Source organism: Centroberyx affinis, unplaced genomic scaffold (genome assembly GCF_046629955.1).
Source record: "Centroberyx affinis isolate AG114_WGS23_722 - 3 ecotype Tasmania unplaced genomic scaffold, CSIRO-AGI_Caff_v1 ptg000240l_1, whole genome shotgun sequence".
Taxonomy (NCBI): Eukaryota; Metazoa; Chordata; class Actinopteri; order Beryciformes; family Berycidae; genus Centroberyx; species Centroberyx affinis.
In genome coordinates, this window is record NW_027278925.1 from 205082 (window position 1) to 227617 (window position 22536).

Below are 22536 nucleotides of genomic sequence, written 5' to 3' on the forward strand. Positions count from 1 at the left end.
AAGACAAAAACATTCCTAGATTCATTATGGACAGACGTGGCTGAATCAATTCGAAACACTTTGGCGGCCTTGATGCATCTTTTTCAGAGGGATGTAAGTAGTGTATTTTGCAGTGTCATTTAATTTTCACACTTCAGATAAAACACAGAAAAGACATAGTCGGGCCCTTACAAGCCTGCCATCTGTATGCAGCCTTTCATATTGTTAAATACATACCAGATGGGCGTTAAGCTGCTCCCGGGCCGTGTCTGGTAAGCCTCCCACAGCCTTTGATGCCAACAGCTGACGTTCTGTGTCTTTCAGCCATTGCTGCATATCTTCTATCTCACCATGGAAACCTTGGGCCTACAACACAATACAACCTGAGTCAGGACAAAAGGTGTCACACACTCATTGTTAGGAACCTATGGCTCACAGAAGAGGATGTCTGAGTTATTAATTCCTTTAATTTAAAAAAGAGGGCATCCAAGGTATTCTACAGTATAAATAAAAGGCCTGAGATCTAATTAATTAAAACCTTCATCTGAAAATCGGAGAAAGAAGCAAATGCCTTGTTACCTTTAACTTATGGTTTAATGTCTCCCATGTTTCCATTTTTTTTTTAAGTCAAAATATGGTAACACTGTAGTTATACATTTGCAAATATATGGATTTAAAAAATACTAAATAATTAATTGAATAATAATAATCAAAAAATAATTGTTTGAATAATGATAAAAAAAAATTGTTTGAATTGAGCTTTGTGAGTTTACTGGGATCTTTTGGCAAAGCAGACAAAACCTGGCAAGGCTGTATTTGGCACTTTGCCTTTTTTGTGGGATCATTTCTAAAACTTCTTCTACAACACTTCTGACTCTCATCCATGAAAACCTGCTCAACCTGTGACAGATTATGTGTTTGATAAAAAAAAAACCTTTTAAGGTTCGGAGAATAAAAATCCAAACCCAGGACTTATTTACATTCCTTATATCCCCCCTCACATCAAAGCATCCCCCTAAATGTCAAAGTTATGAATAGAAACTCCAGGGGCTGGAAGAGGAATGAGGAGGGAGCGGAGATAGGAGCCACTCCTCTAAAAGCAACTTTATGACTTTGACATAACATACTTACTCCCCCGGGGAGAGAAGAATCAATCATTGCTTCAAGTAGCGATATGAAACATAAAGCTAGATTCTCCTGGGAGATGAGGCTTGAGCCCAGTGATATGTGTTCAAAATATTTTTTCAAGATCATACAAACCTGGAGCAGAGCGCTTTCCAGTTGCTGCTTCCTCTGCTCTGTCTTCTCCAGGATGGCTTTCCACCGCAGATTGAGGTTTTCCAGTTTGGTCTGCAGACCTGCCGCTTCCTCTCCGGCAGTGGACTCCACCAGATCGCTACCAGCCTTGTTCACCGTCTCAACTGTTGTCTTGTGAGCAAACACATCGTTCTGCAGAACCTGGGGAGACAGAACAGCCAGAAATGGTAAATGCTTGGCCGGAAGGATCTGAAACACAAAGGACAAAGCTAAATCTACATGGATGGTAAGCTTAACAAACAAAATCGGTGGCTGTCCTAAGCAGTTTTAAGTTTGTCTATACTAATCAACATTTTACTTTGAGTAAAAGCTCATATTGGAATAAACAGCAAGGCAAGAGCGTGTAAATCTGCTGTCCATTAGTCCTACAGTCATAGATTAAATTAAATGTAAGTGTGGTCAGCATGACAGTATGGTGTGTCAAGGGTGTTACGGCATTCCATGTTCCTTTGCTAATCCCATGGTTGTAAAAGGTCAAAAGGTCCTAGTTATGTCTGCTGGAACGGCTGCTTATTTCAGTTTGTAGGAAAACACAACAAAAGATGAGAGGCTTGTCATACATGGTGCTTGGCAAGCTCTATCTCGATGGCTTTGGGGTCTCCTCCAGCCTTCCTCTGCTCAGTGAGCAGCTCCTCAGTGTGGGTCATCCAGGCCAGCAGCTCGTCCAGCGCATGCTGGAACTGTCCCAGAGCCAGGAGGCCCCCATCCAGTTTGTGCTAGATTCATCAGGGCAGATTAAAACATTAGATACTGCATATAGAGAAAACACTTGCACATGTATAAAACAAATAGCACAGCCTTTCATAGTTGAGTCTGTTTTTTTTAATTAGTAAGGCAATGTAGAGGTGATAGCTAAGGCAAGCAATAAGATATTTCCTTATCTTATGCACATTTAACAGATTCAAGTAGGGTCATCCACATTTATACAGCATATGGTCATTCTGAACAATTGAATGATTTAACTCTAAAACACTACATAGGCCTATCCATTTTGGAAAAATTTTGCTATCTGAGATTCATCAGTCAATATGCCAAAAAAACCCAGATGCATCTATCCTCAAAAACATAGCTATTTTATGAACAATAGCCTTAAGATGACTCATGATGTAAATAACGTAAAATGCGCTTTACTTTTTTCTGACAGTCATTTATCATAGACGTCAATATTTTCAAATGGTGGATATCTCATTTTGGAATGAAACCCGTCCCGTGAAGGCTCTCGTTCTCTGACCTGTCGGCTGATGATCTTCTCATCCAGGTTTTCCCAGAGCATCTTGAGCTCGGACATTGGCTCCTGGATGGCGCAGCGGTCGGCCTCCTCCACCACCTTCTTCAGCAGGAGGCCCGCCTGGTGATTCAGACGCTCCATCTCGATCTGCAGCTGGTACGCCTCTCCTTTGAACTCCTGACAACACAGCCGCACATGGTCGACCCAATCAGTCAATACAAGTACAAAGCTATAAGAACAATACATCCGACCCTACCGGTTCTGCCTTTTCAGCAACACAGGAGATCTGTCTTATTGTACATCAAAGCAACTGTGCGCTGCTATTTTATAGGCCTTTTATACCTGTACAAAACAGGTTTAATAGGGCAGTTTATGTGTCAAGTACTCAACACAAACACAGCTGGTATTTGATCTGCTGTAATAGTGGATGTGGGAATAAAGTAAAAAAAAAAAACAGTCAGAACAGAAGCGAATTCTCATGTTTGCAGCATCCAAGAACATCCTGCGGTTTCCTGTATTATGTGTTTACAGACACAGACAGAAAAACAACACTGCACCTTGAGTTCCACAATCTGCTGCTTGACAGTTTCCAGGTCTGTGCCTACGGGCGACATGGAATCCAGTTTGCTCTCCAGAATATCCACCCAGTCAAACATGCCCTGTGTGCAAGGTGGGGAGAGCATTGTTACTGAGAGAAAACAAAGCTTAGAGCACAGGGAATCACATTTCACATTCATTGTCATAATGAGTACTAAATCTTCCAATTTGTCTGTTGTAATTCCACATTGGTGACAACATGGGAAAACAAACATTGTGAAAATGTAAAAGAAACCCTGAACTTGAATACTATCATCTAAAAGAATTGTAAATGGGATCCTTAGAGTTAATAAAATCAAACCAGCACTGCGTAGAAGGCTTCTAATTTCACACAATGAAAAGATCTTAGAAACACTTTACAAACATGAGGAAGAGTTTGACCTAAATATAGCAATCCACTGCAGTTGTTTATTGTTTCAAAATGAATAGGCCTCTCATAAAATGTAATCTTCCAATTAACTGCAGTAAAAAGTTGCTGTAAGAACTATAATGTGCGGTTTGATCTGAAGGCCTTAAACGATGCTGGCTGACCACATCAGTTCAAGTTTCAAACTCAATATCTCTTGATTAACAAGCCTATTCTAAAGACAAATTTTAAAGACAAATTAAAAAAACATTAATAATGAAAAACGTCTGTTGTATAACTGTGGGATTTGAGGTGAGTTTAGGAAGAGTTTCACCATCTTAAAGTTACTAAAAACAACCAACCCGCAAAAACATTTTACTGCATCTCTCCTGAAAGTCCCTCATAATAAAAACTGAAATTCTGACCATTTGTCATTGTATTCAGAGGATTACTTCAGGATATACAATGCCTCAGTCAGAATACAATGAAACAGTAATGTGAGTACCTGAAGGCCATCCTGAAACTGCACAGCAGCCTGCATGGCTTCTTCCAGTCTCTCCACCCTCTCCTTCCATGCCTTATTCAGATTTTCCCACGCTGTGTTCACCTGGAAAATAACAGACGAATACTTAATGATCCACATGCAGAGAGACAAATCTAACTGCATGAAGTGAGACCCCTGCCGTTTGAAAAATAGACACCAAGGAGCAGATGAAGAAGAAGAAATGTCTTCGTAACAGTGATTTTGACTGTAACTGATTACCTCATCAAGGCTTTTCTTTATCACAGGTTTGTCAGGTTCCCCACAGGCAGTCAGCAGCTCTGCCCCCAGGATGCGAACCACATCGAGCTCCTCCTGCAGCCCATCGATCTCCTCCTTGAACCCCTGGTAGGAAAATAAAAGAGCCGTTTTTAAAACCTGAGAAGCAGCAGCAGCCGTACATGCCGTCACTCCCCATTATCAATAATTAGGCCGAGTTAATATCTTGATTTATCTAACCTCCACAAATTCCTGCTGCTGTTTGACCACTGACGGGTCGACTCCGGGCTCCTCCAGCTCCCGCAGCAGGTCCTGGCTGTCTTTGATGGTGACGATGAGGGCGCAGTGGTCGCACCAGAACCTGTCTGCCAGGTCCATCACATCCAGCAGTTTAGCCTCCCGCTCCTCCAGCAGGGCCTGGATGTCATTCCAGAGGAACACCATCTGGTCCAGTTTGTCTTGTACAGCTTGTGGGGGGAAAATGGCAATGGCAATTACCATGACTACATAATAAATCACAACACAGAAGAACACAGAAAGAACACAGATATCACTATCTATTCCCCAGTCTGAGGGGGAGCTATAAAGCCATGTGGACATGTATGCTTGTGGATATACATGTATGAGTAATGTGTGAACGCATGCCTGAGCATAGGTTCAATGGAAAACCTTTTTCTCAAGGGCTTCTTAGAGCTAGTCTAGGATATGACTGCATGAGGGACAATATTTTCCCTACTGCCTAAAAATGGAATGGTATTCCCAAGAAAGCTATGCCAGCCGGAGGAAAGCTATTGTAACTGAGTGGTTCAAAAATTAAATTAAGTCCCAAGTTGAGATCTTGAGCCATGCTTTCCAGTGATGACTTCAATTGTTTTGAAATAGATTTGAAAGTTTGGCCAGTGCTTGTGTCTAGTCTATGCCGTTGCTATTTTTGCTGCTGTTGTCCTGTGTATTATTTAATTATCCTCATCAGTTACCGGTTATAATAATTAGCCTCATGTCCTATTGTCATATTCCCCCTGCAACTCTCAAAAGGCCTTTGGCTTTCTGCTAGGCTGTCATCTAGCTAAATAAAGATTAAAAAACAAACTAAAATGAAATATAATAAAATAATCAAGATAATATACCTTTGGCAGATATGTCCCTGTCAGCCCCCTCTGACCGTGCAATCATCTCCTCGCCTCGCTGCTTCAGTGTCTCATAGGAAGGCTGCAGCTTCTCCAGGTCCACAGAGACGGCCTTGTTTTCAGTGATCTGTTCCCTGATCTTGTCCACCTCCACTGAGATGGAGGGAGGCTGACGCAGGCGTTCAGCGATCCGTTCCAGGGACTCCAGCATGGGGTCAATTTTGTCATGGAACTGGAGGAGAACAAGGAAAAAGTCAAACCAAACAGCTCAGGTCATATTTATATTGACAGTAATATCTCTGAAGAAAGTTCTTCTGGTCACTTCTGCTATTGAAAGACACTCAACATAACATAAAAACAGTCCTATCAAAAATGCTAAAAAATATCCTAATATGTTATTAGGTAGTAATAGAGGGTCATTAAGAAAATGCAGCTACTATGTTAGAGCTATAGGTGAAATCCATTGGAACCTGACATATTGACCCATACAAACATTCAGAGGGGGCAGCAATTAACCTAAAACCTTATTAATGTTAATGGAGAATATCAGTGGGAACAAAAGAAAAGGTGACCAAAGGAGTGAAAATAAAACACTCCCTGTGAAGGTACAAGTAAACAATTAACAAAGTGCTCATCACCTGAGTGGATTTGGAGATGGCCTCATCCAGAGTGGCGGCTCTCTGCTTGACGTCAGCCTTGAGTTGGATGTACAGCTGGTCGGTGGCTGTGTACTTCTCTCTGATGGGCTCTCCCTCCACCGGGCTCAGTTCAAGCAGTTGGGGACCCGTCTTATTCATCTTGTCGATGTGGGGCTTGTGCTCGGCGATCAGCTCTCGCATTTGCTGCAGTGGACATTGTCAGTGAACAAGTGAAGAGGCAGTTTTTCATTGCTCATTGCTAAAGCTTCTGAAAAAATGTGTGTTGTGTTGCTCTGCTTCTTACCCTGAGCTCCTCTTGCTGCTGCCGGAGAGTCTCGTACTCGATGGCAGGAGGGGGCAGCTGGCCGAAGGTGGTCATGGTCTCCTGAAGCCACGGACACAACTCTGCATAAGTCTCCCAGAACTGGCTGGCCAGAGACTGGGCTCGCTCCAGCTGCAGACAGCGCTCCGAGTTCAGCTGACTGACAGCACCATACTTCTCCAGCAGAATCTGAGTCTTGGCCTGGTCGAAAGCAAAGAAAATATATTAACTTTGGTGCATTTCTATCAGAGAGAATTTTGTTAATATAGTAGTAGTGCTTGAAAATCTGATTTTAAATATTTTTTTGGATTTTTTTTTCCTTTTTTACCTTCAAGACTTCCTTTTCCTCCTGGTTTTTGCTGCTCATGATGGCTTTGCCTGTTTTCACGATCTCATCCACGGCGTCTTTGTGCCTCATGATGTCCATAGAGAAGATCTGGAAAACCGGTAGAGGAAGTTTGGTGGGACATCACGACACAAAGAACGCAAACAACTGCTGCGCCAACCGCTGTGTTTTCTGTACTTTGTGTGACGGTGGCCTGTGTCGAGCCACACAGAGACAGAACGACAGACTGACCTTCTGCGCTTGGAGCTGGGCTGTGGTTTGGTCCTGCTCCAGCCGGATCTCGCCCATTGACAACAACTTCCTCTCCGCCTCGCTCAGCCAGGCAAGTTCAGTATCGGCTGCCTGTTCAAACTGTAAACAACCCAGGAAGAAAAAACAACATCTTATGAAGTATCCACAATGTGAACTACATTAGTTCCATCCATGTATGGTCTTTGAGATGATCTATTGCTGGAAAAGTTAGTTTGGTGTCTCTGATACAGTATGATTTCTAATTAACAACTAATTATAATAGCTGCAAATGTACAAACACTATGAAACAGATTAAATAAGACACAAAAGAGGAGGAAGAAGAAGAAGAAGAAAATCTCTGCAAAATCTGTTCTATGGTTGATTGTTGATCAGTTAGATCTAGTTAGGCTCATTCTCTGTGCTTTGAGACATGCTTGTGATAAAGGGCTATAATAAATAAATGAACTTGACTTGAGAACAAGAACAAGGACAACAGAAGAAGAAGAAGAAGAAGAAGAAGAAAAAGGAGAAGGAGAAGTAGAGAAGGAACAGAGACATTAATAAAATCAAATGAGAATAGTCTGTTAATTCCTCTGGTTTACCTGCTGTGACTTCAGTATGTCAGCATTGATCTGGTCCACATGCTGGCTGACGGTGTCGCTGACGGCCTTGTAGCGCTCATTATCCTCCGTCACCAGCCTGTCCAGCCCCTCGCGAGTGTGCCATGGCACCAGATCCAGGAGAGAGCTGCTCAACTCATTCAGTTTGTCCACCATGGGCTTTTGGTCTTTCGACTCCTTCAACAAGGCCTGGACGAGACGGCGTGACACACAGTAAACCTCAATTTAAGCACGACAACGTTTTTATAAAGCTAATCACTGTATATGAAGAGGTACAGGCAAATACAAACTGCTTGGCATCCCTCTTTTAATTAAAACGTCAGCCTGTGCAGAAAGCCTTACCTTCTGCCTGCTTTGTGCGTGAGTGAGCTGCTCTCCCACTGGCTCTTGAGCGGCGAAAGCACTGATCTCAGCCTCTACGTTCTCCAGCCAGCAGCTCAGCTCCTCATGAGTCTGCTGCAGCTTAGTAGAAAGAGTCAGAACCCGCTCCAAGGTCTTAGACACATTATCGCTCATGGAGTTGATCTCAGCGTACTTTGTTTTTATTCCATCCAGTTTGCCTTGGATAACAATGACCTCATCGCCTACAAAAAGAAAGCAAATTAATTACGATACGTTAATATAAGGAGTGTGTTTTACTTTTGTTGTAGTATAGGGAGGTACAGTGGAAATGTTTCCTCAAAGCTGCATACAGTATAAAAGTTCTAGTCATGCTCGCATGGCTGTGCATAGAAATTAACGACATAAGCCTGAAGTAAGCAAATTAGGCAATATACCATTCTGTCAGTTTTGATACATTAGTCTCTGCATCACTGACAAATAAGTAATGTGTGGTTTTGTACAGCGTTTTGAAGACAAAATGCTGTGAGTACAATTAAGATTACACATTTCTTGGTACATGCCAAACTAAAAATTAATGCCCGTCTCAAGATAGATTTCTACAAATTACATACTCCATGTCTGATTATGAATCCCTTGTCAATGAAATAAGTGAGTTGAGAAATTGGAAGTGTTTTCTGAACATTAAAATTCCACCCAATCTGTTATTTAATATCTTGAAACAAATTTAACTGCTGTTGAATTGTCCTAAAATTACGCACTAAAAAGATAGAAAACCGACTTGTAAAAACGGACTCATATTTCAGAGTCAGAACTCTACACTGAACAGTTTGCTGAGATTTTACAATCTAAGTTGTATTTAAAAGACAAGTTTCTACCAGGTGTGTAGTTGATGCTCTCTATATGGTGAGATCGTCATACTGTATGACAGACAAACCTGTTGTTTGCTTCAGCAGCTCCACTCCATTAGAGATGGCTTGGTCAACATTCTTCTTCTTCAACTCAATATCATTTTGCAGTGCCTGAAAATAAAACATAACCTTAGAAAGTCACTGAGACTGTGTTCCACACTAAACAATACATGACACATAAATGAATAAAATCAACTGAAAGATGATGTAATGTAAATGAAAGAAACACAATGCTGGGCCTGAGGAGGAGTGTGTGTACCCGTTGTTCTGCGAGCTGCTTTTCAAGAATGTCTGTTTTGTAGTCTTCCACAGACACTTCACTCAGCCTAGTGTGCACCTCGCTGAGCCAGTTCATGAGCGACACCTCGTCTTCTCCAAACAGCTGGGCGTTTGCCAGCGCCTGTTGCAGCATCTCAGCCTTCCTCCTGCACCGCTCCTGTAGCTCTATGTAACTGGCCTGGGTGGAGTCCAGTTTAGACTGGACCAGCTCCTTATCGTCCACTGAGCTCACGTTTCTGAGCATCTGACCCAGGCTGACAGCCTGAAACAGGTCTTTACTGTGTTTCATAATCTCCCCCTCTAAGGCCTGACCGCAGGGAATGGAAAACAAACCGAGGAAATACAACACAAACACAAAACACAAACATAAAACACAAAAATGAAACACAATGAAACTTAAATGAAAAACTGAATGGAAAATAATGAAAAACACAAACTTAAAGTAAACTTAAACATGAACTGAACAGAATTCAGCTGAACACAACCTATTGCGTCATGAAAAGATCTGAAAGCACATGGCGATGACATAAGATGATGTATGAAGTTTATTACCTTATGCTGAGAGATCTGATCTTCCAGCTTAGCCGTCTCGGTGCCGATGGGCTCAGAGTTGGCCAGGTGTTTCTCTGTGGCGGCGAGCCACTCGCTCAGGGGCTCCAGGGTCTCGTGGAACTGCTGGGTGACCACTAAGATGCTCTCCAGATGCTTGTGCCTGCCACATTCATGACAGAAAACAACAGTAGCAGGTTAAAAATAAAGTAGATTCATCACCTTTTAATCTGCAGACAGATAGTCAAGATAATTTCAACCCAATCATTGATAAAGATGTGTTATATAGTATCAATGGCATTTATGGGACATAAATGCGTTTGTTCATATTGCTTTAAGGGGAGAGAAACCTCAAATAAATTTAAGACATAATTCTGTTTGGTTTTTCTATTTGTTGAATTCGAGAGTATCACAGACAGCTAACATTCTGTTATTGAGTTGTTATGGCAAGTACTTTTCATTATATAAAGTTGCTTGACCACAAAAAAAAATTTAAACGTCTACCCTCTGTACTTTATTCATGTATTCTCGTCAAAACACATAACTCTTCTTTGCTCATGTGGATGTGAGAGAAAATAAAACCCATGTGTCCTGAACTTTCACCTACACTTTCATCTTCTTCCTGAAAGCAGAGTGATGCAGCTGTATCTCCTGAGTCAATACCTGAGCTTAGTCTTTTATGAAGTGAGCCGTATTTTTTATTTAACCACCAGTTGCTCATTATTAATTATTTGCCGCGATGCTACTTTTTTTCATACTCCCGCAGTGCAAAGCATCCAGCAGTCAACATCTGCTGCAGTCCAGTTTGAACTAAGAGAAAGCTGAGGCAAAGCTGGGCTTGCATTGCACTGTGGGATGACCATCTTTACAACCTGGCCAATTTTAACATCTACCCTCTCTCTACCTAACTCTCCACAGGAACAGAGAAGTGAATTTTGGGATTTGGAAGTTTTAATAGGTTGTAGGTATTGCCAGACCTTGAAATTCAGAAAAACACAAAAATAGAATATAAGAAAACATCAGATCACTTTGTATCCTAGCTAAACGTTTCATCAATAACATTTAATTCTGAAACATATAAAGCCTATTTAGGGTTTCTTTCTTATCTAACTGGATTAGTACAGTCTAATTTATCGAAGGAGCGTGTTTGGAGGCAGGTTTAACATTACAGGTGTTCATACAGACCTGTTTTCAGCCTTCTTGAGAAGAGTGTCCCACCTCTGCCCCAGGCATTCAATCTCCTTTGCAACCTTCTCCTTATCCACAGACTCTGCCAGTTCTGCAACCTTCCCTCCCTCTTTTTTTATCAGCTCCACTGTTGGTTTACGGTCATCCAGCAGTCTCTGTAAGAGCTGTCAGAGGCAAACAAAGGAGAAGACTTATGGGGCGCCTTTAACATGTTCTGACTGCAAGCATTGCTTTGTGGTGAAAAAACATAAATCTAACAGGCCCAAATTAAACAGACATTAAACTAAAAGCTTTTTGTAGCGCATGCATGTTTGACAATGGATGTCAATTAAAGGAGATGAATGCCAAAGCCATAATGTTGTGTGAATTCTCTAGCGTTGAAGTGGAAAGACTAAAATAGTGGTGTGTGTGAACCTAGTGTGTACTGTATGTGTGTGTGTGAGTGTTTATGTGTGTGTGGACCTGGTGTGTACTGTATGTGTGTTTGTGAGTGTTTATGTGTTTGTACCACATGATGCCAGCTTACTTTCTGCTCTTGTATCTGTGCCTTGACCACTTTGAACTCCGCAGAGGGAGCCTTTTGATTGGCCACGAGTTCCTCTGTGTCAGTCAGCCAGCTGAGCAGAGACTCCAGAGCATCCTGGAACCTCCCACAATGCAACAGGGCTTCGTGCAGCTGGGCCGAACGCTCTGCAATCTACAGAGGACATGTTAAATATAGATGTCACCTGTTTTAAGGCCAAGTAAAAGTCCCCAGTAACTCATTAAAGGAGAACACCACAACAACAAATAAACAAACAAAAACTAATGAGTCGTTATACTGTATTACTCTTAATCTATTTGTATTTTGAGGACTATGTGAGTCCAGTTGGAGCAAGACTATCTAACAACCCACCTTTTTGTTGAGCGTATTCCATTTTGTGTTGACGTCCTCCAGGTCGTCCTCGAGCCTCTTAGTGCTGGTGCCTTTGGCAGCATTCTGGATCAAGCCCTGGCCAAGGGAGTTGATGTCCTGAAGCTGTGTCTGCAGTGGATCAATCTCCTCTTTCTGGAACGCCTGTTGTCAAATGGAACAAATCAGAGTAAACATTTTATAGTCAAAGTAGGCCAACGTCAGTCTTGTTTACAGATTCATCTTTTTGTCAGTTGGAAATTATTGTTCAGTCAAATTAGAATGAAACCTGCAGGAGTTATTATTCCAGCTGCAAAGAGCAGGGCTTTCAATGATGTATTAATTTTGTTGGATATCATTAGAAACTGGACCAGATAAAACATTTGATTAATTCCCTCTTCTAATGAGCAATTTATTTTATTTACAATGCTGGTCGCTGTCATAACTCTGTTTTTTTTAAATGATTTTTTGTGTTATTGTCCTTTACCTGAATTAGTTCTTTGAAGTATACCAAAAAGGTATCAATTAGAAATACAATTGGATAACCTAGACATTATGCATATAATCTGTCATTCATAGTGTTTAAAGAAATATGAGTCAAAAATTAAGCCAGGAAGTACTGCCAATTCCTGAGACGTGATCGCCTCCACATCATCTCCAGGTGAGTGTTAAAAATACAGCTGACGTAAACAGCCCCTCTCTAACCAGTCAGCAGCTTCTGGAAGGGGAGAGCAAGGATATCAGTTAAAGCACAGCTGTGCATAATCACACAGACAGACTTCCAGGCTGCACCGGTGAGCTAAACCTAATTCAACCGTCATGTAATCTGATATACAAGGAAAACACCAAGCCAGAGGCCTGGAAACACTAATCTAAAGCGACGCATCATCTAGTGAAACATGTGTTTGACCAGCTGATGAACAAAAACCCAGAAATAAAGGAAGAGGCTATTTTTGGGCACCTGTGGGGAGAAATATCCCATGAGGTCCATGTCGGGACATGAAGCTATGGCTGTCAGTAAGCTCTCTATCTCATGCTCTCCTGCGTGTGAGAATGCCTGCAAACTGCCATTTGGTAGACAGGCCTCCACTGACTGCAGGAACTCCTCCAGGTCCTCCATGCTGTATGTGGACGCTCCTTGTTGCACGTTACATGGTTTTGACTGCGAGCACTCGGCTAGGGGTGCAGAGTTTCCATACGTCTCTGGCTGTGTCACCACCACACTAACCAACTCACAGTCCTCCTGAGATGACACATCCTCTAACAGCTCAGCGGTGGACAGCTCATCGTAGTCTGTTAACGTCCTGGAACGCCACCCGGAGCTCTCATTCTGAGTCCTCGAGGCTGACCCAGAGGATGACCGGCCTATGGAGTATTTGTACTCTCCGTTGGTGATGGCGTCCCTTTCATTGAGGTCTAACGTACAAGGTTCTGCCTGTTGCGGCTGCTGGACGAGGCCGCTACTGCGGTACAGAGATCTAGACAGGTTATCCCTAGCAGGCGAGAAGGGGAAATCCTCCTGTCCTGAGCTGAGCGATCGGCCCGTTTTCAGGTCCCCGGACGCGTGCATGGCCTCCGAAGACGAGAGGCTCCTCGTACCCGGGCCTGATCTTTTGTGGGACCGATGGGCATGCCGCTCCCTCTCCACAGTAGGGCTGTACAGGCCCGAGTCCTCTTCAGATGTCAGTGAGCTGGTCACACTCTGTCCTCTCCTGCCGTTGGCCAGCCCCGGCCTCTCGACGCCCTCTGAGCACAAGGTCCCACTGCGGCTCGCGTACTCGCCCAGGTTAGTAGGGGCAAACGTCCGCCACGACCGTCGGTGATGAGGGTGCTCCTTCTTCTCCCCTCCCTGGAGACGCGACTTGGGCAGCACCGTATCAGTTGCTCTGATTACGTCACCGTTGAGTTTAAGTCCATCAAAGACGGCCCGCTCATCCAGCATAGCGGGTTTGCGGGTTCGCAGCTCAAATGCGCTGGAAGAGGAGAGGACTCCATTTCCGCACAGGCTGCTGAGGTCCAGTGTGCGGTGTGTGTAGGGCAGGGTGCCTGTGAAGTGCCGGGAAGAAAGGCTGCCTTTAGAGCCCGAGTCTATCTGCTCGTTGAGCCGCACGGTGTCATAAATGGACCTCTGGGGCACGTAGCAGTCGTCAATGTTCAGGTCCTCCTCCTCCCCCTTCCCAACACAGGAGGGGTTTTGACGGAGACAGTCTGGTCTGCTCAGAGGTTTCCCCATTCTAAACCAACTGTCACTACTGACTAAAAAAGAAAACAACACTACGGATGTAGTAAAACGTTTTGAGGTATATGTTGCTTTAGTGCACAGACAGTATTTGCCAAAACAAAACAAAACAAAAAAGAAGTAAAAAGGAATGTGGACAATTTATTTAAGAAGCAACTGTGTGTAAAATATCAACAGTTTTTGTCCCCCTCTGAATTGATAAGTAAACAAATAAATACGAAGGTTTTCCTAATAGCTGTTCAATATAAAATATAATAATATACAATTGTTCGTGGAGATTTTTTTTTTTTACAAAATGTACACATACTAAATATGCTGATTTAAATAGTAAAAATAAAGAGCTTCAGAAAAACAAATGCATCACACAACGTAAAATATGTCCCAAAGGCAAGGACCGTGTAGCAGCTTCATAGTCAGCATGAGAACTGGAAATCCATTCATTCGATAAAGTCACCTATCACCCAGAAAATATCCTTCTTGGCTCTTCTCTTTGCCTTGCCAAAACTTCATCATTGTTCCTCTGGTCCAAAGTGCTTCTTTTTTTTCCCTGAAATCCTTAAGAGCATCCACGCAAGCCGGGGAAAATCTTCAGTGCAAAGTGTTATATCCAGAGACAAATCCAGTGGGCTCTACAAAAACCTATGGGGCAATTCTGAGGAGAGCTGGTACTCCTGGATAAACAAAAAAGCCTGCCCTTTCTCTCTCATCGCTCCGCTTGCAATGACAGACACCCTCCTGGCAGCGGGTTTCATGCCCCGCCCCCGCTCATTATTCAGACAACATCTGCCACAACTCCATTTGTGCTGAGGGCTGCTCCGGCACATGTTGATTGGTGGACGCATGACCCTTTTTTTTTTTTTTCTAATTCCCCTTATGTCTACGGCCTATATGACTTAACTTCTCAGCCATCTTCTGCATCCTGACACAATCAGTCACTTTCCTTCTCTTTCTCTCTCTGTGACTGAGGCAATGGGGAAGGGGGTGGGGGGGGGGAGGAATACGCACCAGCTTTTCTCCTTAAAAAAAAAAAAAAGGAAAAAAAGAAAAAAAAAACAACAACCCTAGACCAGCAGGCAGCAGCAGCTCCCACTCTGACATGATGACATCACACCATGCTGAAATAGATACACGCTTTTCCTTTTTTTCCTTGTTCCCCTCTGTTTTCTTCTTGCGGACGGTTGCTGTGGACCCTGCAGATATTCTTAATTACTGTGGAATGCCGAGGGAGGCACAGGTCCCAGGTAATTTAACACTGGTGGCTCTGCCAAGTACATGAAGGGGCTTTTTATATCCAGTGACCGGGGTAAGAGAAGAAAGGAGGAGAGAGGGAGAGATAATGAAAGGAATTTATTTTTTGTTTCCTGGATCGTCTGCGGCACAGAAGCTTGGTGAGGAGTTGAACAATCCCAACTTCTTTGTCCGGTTCTCCGTGCTTGAGAGGAGATGGAAACAGAACGCTGGCAGAGATAAACAAACACTTAAGATCTGGTGGGATTTAGACAGGACGTCCAGCAACTGAATCCTACATACTTTTTACATAATCCGGCCTTTGAATTACGGGAGGCAAATTATTCATCTAGTCCTCCTTCCCGGCTGTTGCAGGTCCCTGCAGGTCCAGACTGTCCTCCCCTTATGCCTTTCATATTGTTTTGACGTTTTTATATAAAATGTGAATCCTGTTTTTCACTCGGGCAATTCAGGCCAAAGGTTATGGAGAGGACACGTGAAATTACTGAGAAAAGCTCTTTCAATAGCACCACTCATCAGTCTCTGCAAAGAATGGGTGTGAATGACATCAGACCATTATCAAGGACAGAGGAATTTTTACCACAGTGTGGTGGAAACTAAGAGCCAAACTCAAATCAGACAGGATGAGAAACTTCATCCCTCTCTCTGAAGGATACCTGGCTGCTATCAAACTACACCAGAGTGGTAAAACCATTTTCTACAAATCATGTCTGTTGTTTATTGCGCAGTAACTATTAATAAAAGGAAGTAGAAGTTGTATTATTGAGAAAATGTAGTTTTAACTATAAATCTTCACTTCACGCTGCAATTTTTTTTTTCTCTACAAGAAGTTATCATTACTGCAAAACAATGTATAGGGAGGTTTCATGTTTCACCTTGGGGAGAGTGTATCACTGCTATGTGGCAGTGAGTAAGACACTGTGTGTAACGTGGCCTCCCCAGTGGCACTTTTTTACCTCATCAACTTCAATGACCGGAATAGCTACACTATGATTCAGAAGGGAGAAATTCCTTAAGAAATTGCAAGAGACACTGATGTAATGTCTGAGTAGTAAGAACAAACGCCCACGCCTCCCATCTCCCAACCCCCAGTGGATTTCCATCACTATAGACTCCCCTTTAAGGTATACATACAAGTATACATACACCAGAACTTCCTCCGTAAACCCTCCACAAATCTCATCTGAAAAACAACAAGAGTAAACACAAGGAGTGAGGGGCGTCTCTTTCCAACCTTGACCTAAAATGGTAACAGCACATGAAATGGACTGATCCAAGTGCCGTCTTTCTCTGTTTATTTCTTTCTCACCAGCTGCCAATAGAGCCCAGTTACTTACAGTAACAAGAGCCTGATCCACAGAATACAAACCAGAATGCAACACAATCATCTAAAGTTTTCTGGCATCAAAACAGACTGAAACCAAATAAAGAAATAACTTAAGTTCCAATTCTGCTCACATGTGCTGTTTTTTCATTCAGTGGATGCTCAACACAGACAAGTATTGGTACGAATGAGTACAAAGGGGATTTTCCACTAGCAGCTGAGGTTGTGCATGCCCTATCAACCCAGACTGGTGATAGGACAAAGAGGGGGTAAAAACAAGCACCATGACAAGCGTTGCTCAGCAACAATTTGAATCAATCAGTTCTTTGATGGTTACCCCTCAAAGTCTTTTGACTAAACACCCAAAGCACAGATAGAAGCTCCACACTGAGCATGAAACCCCCCATGATATTTTAATCCATGTAACTCAACTGGAGATCGGGATATACTGTGTAAGTGAGTGCAACACCCCATTAATTGTAAGAAAAAAACTGAATAAAATCCCTTGACCTATATCTTTGGATGGATATGTGTCATTTTGCTTATACAATGCTGTTTACATTGTTTTAATGTAATACTATGGGCCTATGAATAAATAACCGTTTTAATCATTTCAATTCTAAATATAGGTTAATCCTCTTTTGTCAACTCCACAGGAATTTACAGGCTTTTAGAACATTTTACATCTGTCTGTAAGTCTTGCTAATGGCTAACCCTTGTGTAAATCCCTCACTGATACCAACAATGGCCTTCACAATTTGTAGGCAATATGGAGAGTCAGTGGAATTGCAATGGTTTCATGAGTCATGTGCAGAAGATAATGGGATCACAGATGAGGACACCTCATTTAACAGCAAAGACTGCATGTTGACTGCATTTTTGCATAAGGGATTGGCAGAGGACACATCTTACGAGGTCTATTGATTGTTTATCAAAAGAAAAATTAGCTTTCTTATTAAGGGGAAGCTGTTTGATATGTCTATATGACAATGAGCTTTGTGAGCTTTCTGACTTCACATAAGGTCTGGTGAAATCCATAGCTTCCTAATACAATAAGCATAGGCCTAAAATGAATAATGTGTGGATTTGACATTGATTGGCATTATAATCACATTAAATCATATTAAAGGCAATTTATGTAGCAGCTAGCTGCATGTCTAAATGCACACACTACATTTTTTTTCTGAATGAGAAGCAAACACAGACACTAACAGATTAACTGGTAGGCTAAACGGTGCGGTCTGCCTAGCACACTCTCACTGCATTTAACAATGGGCCAACTTCATTTTTCATTTTCACACTAAGCCCTGGGCTAAATAAGGTTTAACCTTAACCTTAAATTACAGAACTTGGCCCTGGGCTAACTGGCGTCAGTGTCAAAATGGGCCAAGTTAGCATTAGCCATTAGCTTAGGGTTAGGGGTAACGCTGGGCTGTGAATGTTCAGAGGGAAAAGCACTTGACTGTCAGTGAGAGGGGATCAGGATGCAGGCCCAGCTTCATTACTGGGACCAATGAAACAAGTGACGCCCTGCTGGTTACCACCTGGCTCTGATGGTCCTCCCCTCACCCACCACTGTTGCATATGGGCCACAGCTCTTTTGTTAGCACCAGATGCCCTGAACCAGCAATCCCCAGAGGATTGCCACGCACGTAGCCAGTTCACCCAGTAAAGAGCCTGCTAGTAATTCACACCACCCACAAGGGTTTATGGAAAGGCTGCAGCACCTAAAATGCTGATTAGAGTTCCTGCAATTAGAGTGGTGTTAAATTTTAGAAATGTATATGAAAACTAGGAGAGGCTATAGATATTAGCCTGAATGATGTAATGTAACAACATTAAATATCATTTCTCAGTAACTACAAATTTATATAGAAATGGAGAATTTTAATCCAGTGGCACACAAAATAATCTCCGGATAAAAATTACAATATAATAGGCTTTATGTTTCAAAACTGAATTACACAGCAAAAAAAAACTGCAGCAAATGTTTGTATGTTGCACCATTCAGTGCAGTTTCTCTTCTCTAATTTTACTATGGAATTCAAAGAAAAATTTAGACAGGAAAAAAAAAAACTACTGAAAAGTGCCCTGTTCATTTTTTTTTTTAAACCTCATAAAATAGAATGAAATGGCATCCATAAGTGACAAAGGTATTCCATACTGAGGTCCATAATTCTGAAGCAGAATATAGCCTATGCTCTAAAATCCCATCAGGATTTATTGAAGGGATTTGGCAAAAGAACCTGTGTGCTGAAAACTTACTTTGATAGTAAGCGCTTAAGTTTGTTATATCTCTATTAAGCAGGGCTCACCTGTTGACCAAACCACTCAAACAGCTGGTCATAATTATCCCTTTCATTGGGTTGAGTTAACTAGAGGGAGCAATTACTTTTTCACACTCTCAGATTGCATGGCATTACATTCCACAACCAAACAAGTGACGGAAGCACCAAAGTTTCTCTCAGACTGTATAACTATATCTATGATCTATAAAGGACTACAACCCAACAAAAACATCTGACCAAATTCAATGTGAAAAAAGAAAATCAGAAAATCAAATGGGGCAAATACTTTTTCCACTGCACTGTATTTATGCTAAAAACACTGGATATTGGTACCGTTCTACTGGGTTCTTCATCTATTATTTTGCATGTAGTGCTGCTATACGGTGATGTATGCTGATATATATTGCTAAATCATTTGATGATCAAAAGACAACACACTCACTGTTTTATACTATTTTATAATAATTCTCATTTCTGTATTGGGCTTCTGTGTATATATATAATATGCTATAATCTATATTTGCTAATGGTTCAGTTACTAACATTAACAAGCAAGTCAAGCAGCTGAACTTTGCTGTATTCTTCAGAGAAAAGTTTAAAGCAGCTAAACGACTAAAGATCCAGAGAGCAGAGATCACATTCAAACAAACTGAACATTAACTGGTCTGTACATCGTAGCCACAAATACACCATGGGACTGCACAGAATCTGGACTTGTCCGTTAACAAAATGTTCATGATACTTGTTTCAATACTATGTGTGAACGTCAACATTTTAAGGTATAGGAAGGAATCATTGTAGTTGTGCCTTAAGTTGAGATTAAAATAAGAAAGAAAGAAATTGATGTGCAAGCTGAATTTATGGGAAGCCGAGGCTGGTACAGCTTGTGATCACAGGCTCACTACTGATATATAAGGTGAATGGAAGAGGTTACTTTATAACAGGGTATAGTGTGTGAGAAGGGTTACAATCCCTCTGGCACAATTACATCATCAAGTTCACTAGTGTGGCAACTGAAACTGAAGCCCTGAGAGTACAAAAACAAAATGTGCAAATATAATGTGGGACAAACAATCAATATAGAAATGCTGTATGTTGTTTCACATTTTTTCTGACATCCTACTAAATTATTTATCAACGCAGAAGAGCAAAAATGCAGCTTTGTGATACTTTTGCATTTGAGCCTTAGTGAAATGTTTACATGAGGATGACCTACCTTAAAGGCCTCCAGCTGTTGGTTGATAATGTCTGTCTCCATGCCGACCGCCTCCTGGGACTCCTCCTTGTCCACAGCTCTGCGTAGTTTATCTGTCAACTGCTGGAGTTTACCGTATAGCTCCTCTAGACTGGTGAGAGTACTCTGCACCTGAACCTCTCTGCCTTTGGCTCTGTCCAACAGTTTGCCACATTGCTTGCTGAGAGCATCCAGATCTCTCTTCAGGCCCAACAGGTCGGGTGAAGCTTCAGTCTCTAGCATCTTCTTACAGCTGTCCCCAGCATTGGCCGTGTTGGTCATCAGCTCCTGCAGTTTAGCCACAAAGCTTTGAATGCTGTCCTGCTGCTCTTTAAGAATGGCCAAGTCACGATCCACTGGCGCCATGCTGTCCAATTCATCATCCAGGTCTGTGAATCGGGCGAACATCTCACGGATGCTGTTTTGGAACTGGCCGATACCCTGCAGCTTACCTTCCAAGGTTAAACATGTCTCCTCTACATTCTTGCTAAGGGAGCTGTAATCTTTCTCTATGCTGTCGGCTTGCAGTAAGAGATCTGTCACGCCATCAGCATCCGGGACGTCTACTACAAGATCCTTGGCAAGGCTCTTCAGGTGCTCAACCTGGTTCTGCACTCCCTCTAAACTCTTCTGTTGGGCCTTCATGTTGGTCAAGTTCTTGTTGCTGTATGCCTGTACTCCCAGTGATTCATAGGCATCCACCTGCTTCTTAGCTCCCTCAAGCTGACACTTTGCCTCTTTGTAGGAGTCGTTAAATTCCTTCAAAGTGTGTGAGATCTTCTCCAGGGAATCCCTCTTGCTCTGCAGACCCTCCATTACACTGTCCACTCTTTTGCCAATACCAGCCTTCTCCTCCTTGATAGCGTCAATGTCTGTATTGGCCGCCTCAAGAAGGCTATCTGCAGCCGTGTTGAGCTGCTCCACCATCCCTCGGTGCTTGTCGACATCCTTCTGGAGGGCTTTCACCTGAGAGATCGAGCTCTCTACTGCCACAGGATCAACGATGAGTTTGACACGGCCCTCGCTAGCCTCGCATTCCTGAATCCAAGAGTTGAGTTTCTCTGCGTGCTCCTGATACTTCTGAGCTCTCTGCAGAGCAACCTGGAGTTTGTCAGCCTGCTCCACTGAGCCCTTTTTCACCTCCTCCCAGTTGGAACAGAGAGCAGAGAGCTGCCCCTGTAGCGCCAACTTTTCTGCACCATCAGTGTTCTGCAGGAGCATCTCGCCTTCGCCGATGATGGTGTTATAAGGTTCCTCGTGTTCACTGAGGGCCTTCTGGAGGGTACTGTGCTCGTCCAGGCTCTGTTGGAGGATGTCTGCTTTGGCAGAGATGGACTGGGGCTTAGACTGGTCCTGGAGCTTCTCATCCAGCCAGCACTGGAAGTCTTTGGAGGTCTGATGGAACTGCTGAGAGCTGGCGAAGGTTGAGTTCAGCTGCTGGATCCGCTTTGCTATGGAAGAGAAATGTAACAATTAGTTTGGGTTTGTTCCAGTATAATTATACAATTACAGTAATTAGGTGATGAAGTGGAATCAAAAAGCAGGTGGGAAATATTGATGCAGATATAAGAATGACTATCTCTGACATTTAAATTTAATTTCTGATAGAAATTGTAGTTTGTAGTCTCAGTTGTAAACAACCTATGCTACATGCCGATAGTAAAAATTATGATATTATATACAATGACTAGCATTTGAACTGCATTTGGACTTTTTACTGTAAAAGTTTACTTAAAATAAAATAATGTTTCAGTAACAGTCACTCCACCTGATTGATAGTGATTACTACAATTCAGCCAATTAAGAAGTTGCACAAATAGATTTCTAATGACACAATCCCCCCCTCCTTTTATGGATCTAATTCTCTTTGTGTCATAAAATAAACATTTGCTAAAAATACACAAACAGAATGATTTCTTCTTTCCAATCAATACAACCTCCAGTTATTAAATAAAGACAAACCTGCTTTCTCTTCCAGCTGTTTGAAAGGCTTGCTGACACTCTCCAGCTGCCTGGCTAGGTCCGCTTTAAGATAATCCTCAGTCACCATCGCTGTGAGTTCAGCGTTGAGGGCCTCAGCCTCCTTCAGCCTCTTCCTCTCCTCTCTCAGCTGAGCAGAGATAGTATGGACCTCCTCCAGTTGCTTCTTCACAGCGTCAGGCTGGGTGCTGTGGCCCTGCTGGTTGGTGAGCTGAGTCTCCAGCTGTGTGGCGCTCTGACTGAGACTTTGCAATAACTCCTGGAACTGCCCCGTCTTCACCGTAGCCTGGTCAATGAGGCTGTCTCGCTGGTCCAGCTGCCCCGTCAGGCCTTGCCACTTCTGGGTGACGGCAGTCAGCTGCTCCCTCACCAGCTTCCCAGTTGTTGGGTCCTGCTTGCCCGAGGAGCTCAGGATTGCAGAGGCAGCTTCTTCGAGCTGTTCGTATTGAGGCTTTCGACTCTTAAACTCATTCTGGAGGATCTAGAGGGGAGGAATCAGACAAAATGAACATTCCATCACAAAACCAGAAGAAATATTTATTCTAAAGAGATGT

General features: G+C 42.7%; 1 protein-coding gene across 1 annotated transcript in view; it reads right to left on the minus strand.

Annotated features, from left to right (window-relative positions):
• LOC139664744 (dystonin-like) overlaps positions 1-22536 on the minus strand; it is a 114445-nt gene that overhangs the window by 17387 nt on the left and 74522 nt on the right. The window contains exons 56-78 of the mRNA XM_071543689.1: positions 21965-22463; positions 19985-21453; positions 11673-11834; positions 11304-11474; positions 10775-10941; positions 9593-9752; positions 9021-9347; positions 8788-8872; positions 7854-8095; positions 7494-7700; positions 6892-7011; positions 6643-6750; positions 6297-6515; positions 5993-6196; positions 5355-5586; positions 4468-4694; positions 4231-4353; positions 3973-4074; positions 3082-3183; positions 2528-2701; positions 1857-2012; positions 1240-1437; positions 217-345 (exon numbers count right to left, since the gene is read on the minus strand). Coding sequence (XP_071399790.1) covers positions 217-345; positions 1240-1437; positions 1857-2012; positions 2528-2701; positions 3082-3183; positions 3973-4074; positions 4231-4353; positions 4468-4694; positions 5355-5586; positions 5993-6196; positions 6297-6515; positions 6643-6750; positions 6892-7011; positions 7494-7700; positions 7854-8095; positions 8788-8872; positions 9021-9347; positions 9593-9752; positions 10775-10941; positions 11304-11474; positions 11673-11834; positions 19985-21453; positions 21965-22463 — 5583 coding nt within the window. The remainder of the gene's footprint in view (positions 1-216; positions 346-1239; positions 1438-1856; positions 2013-2527; positions 2702-3081; positions 3184-3972; positions 4075-4230; positions 4354-4467; positions 4695-5354; positions 5587-5992; positions 6197-6296; positions 6516-6642; positions 6751-6891; positions 7012-7493; positions 7701-7853; positions 8096-8787; positions 8873-9020; positions 9348-9592; positions 9753-10774; positions 10942-11303; positions 11475-11672; positions 11835-19984; positions 21454-21964; positions 22464-22536) is intronic.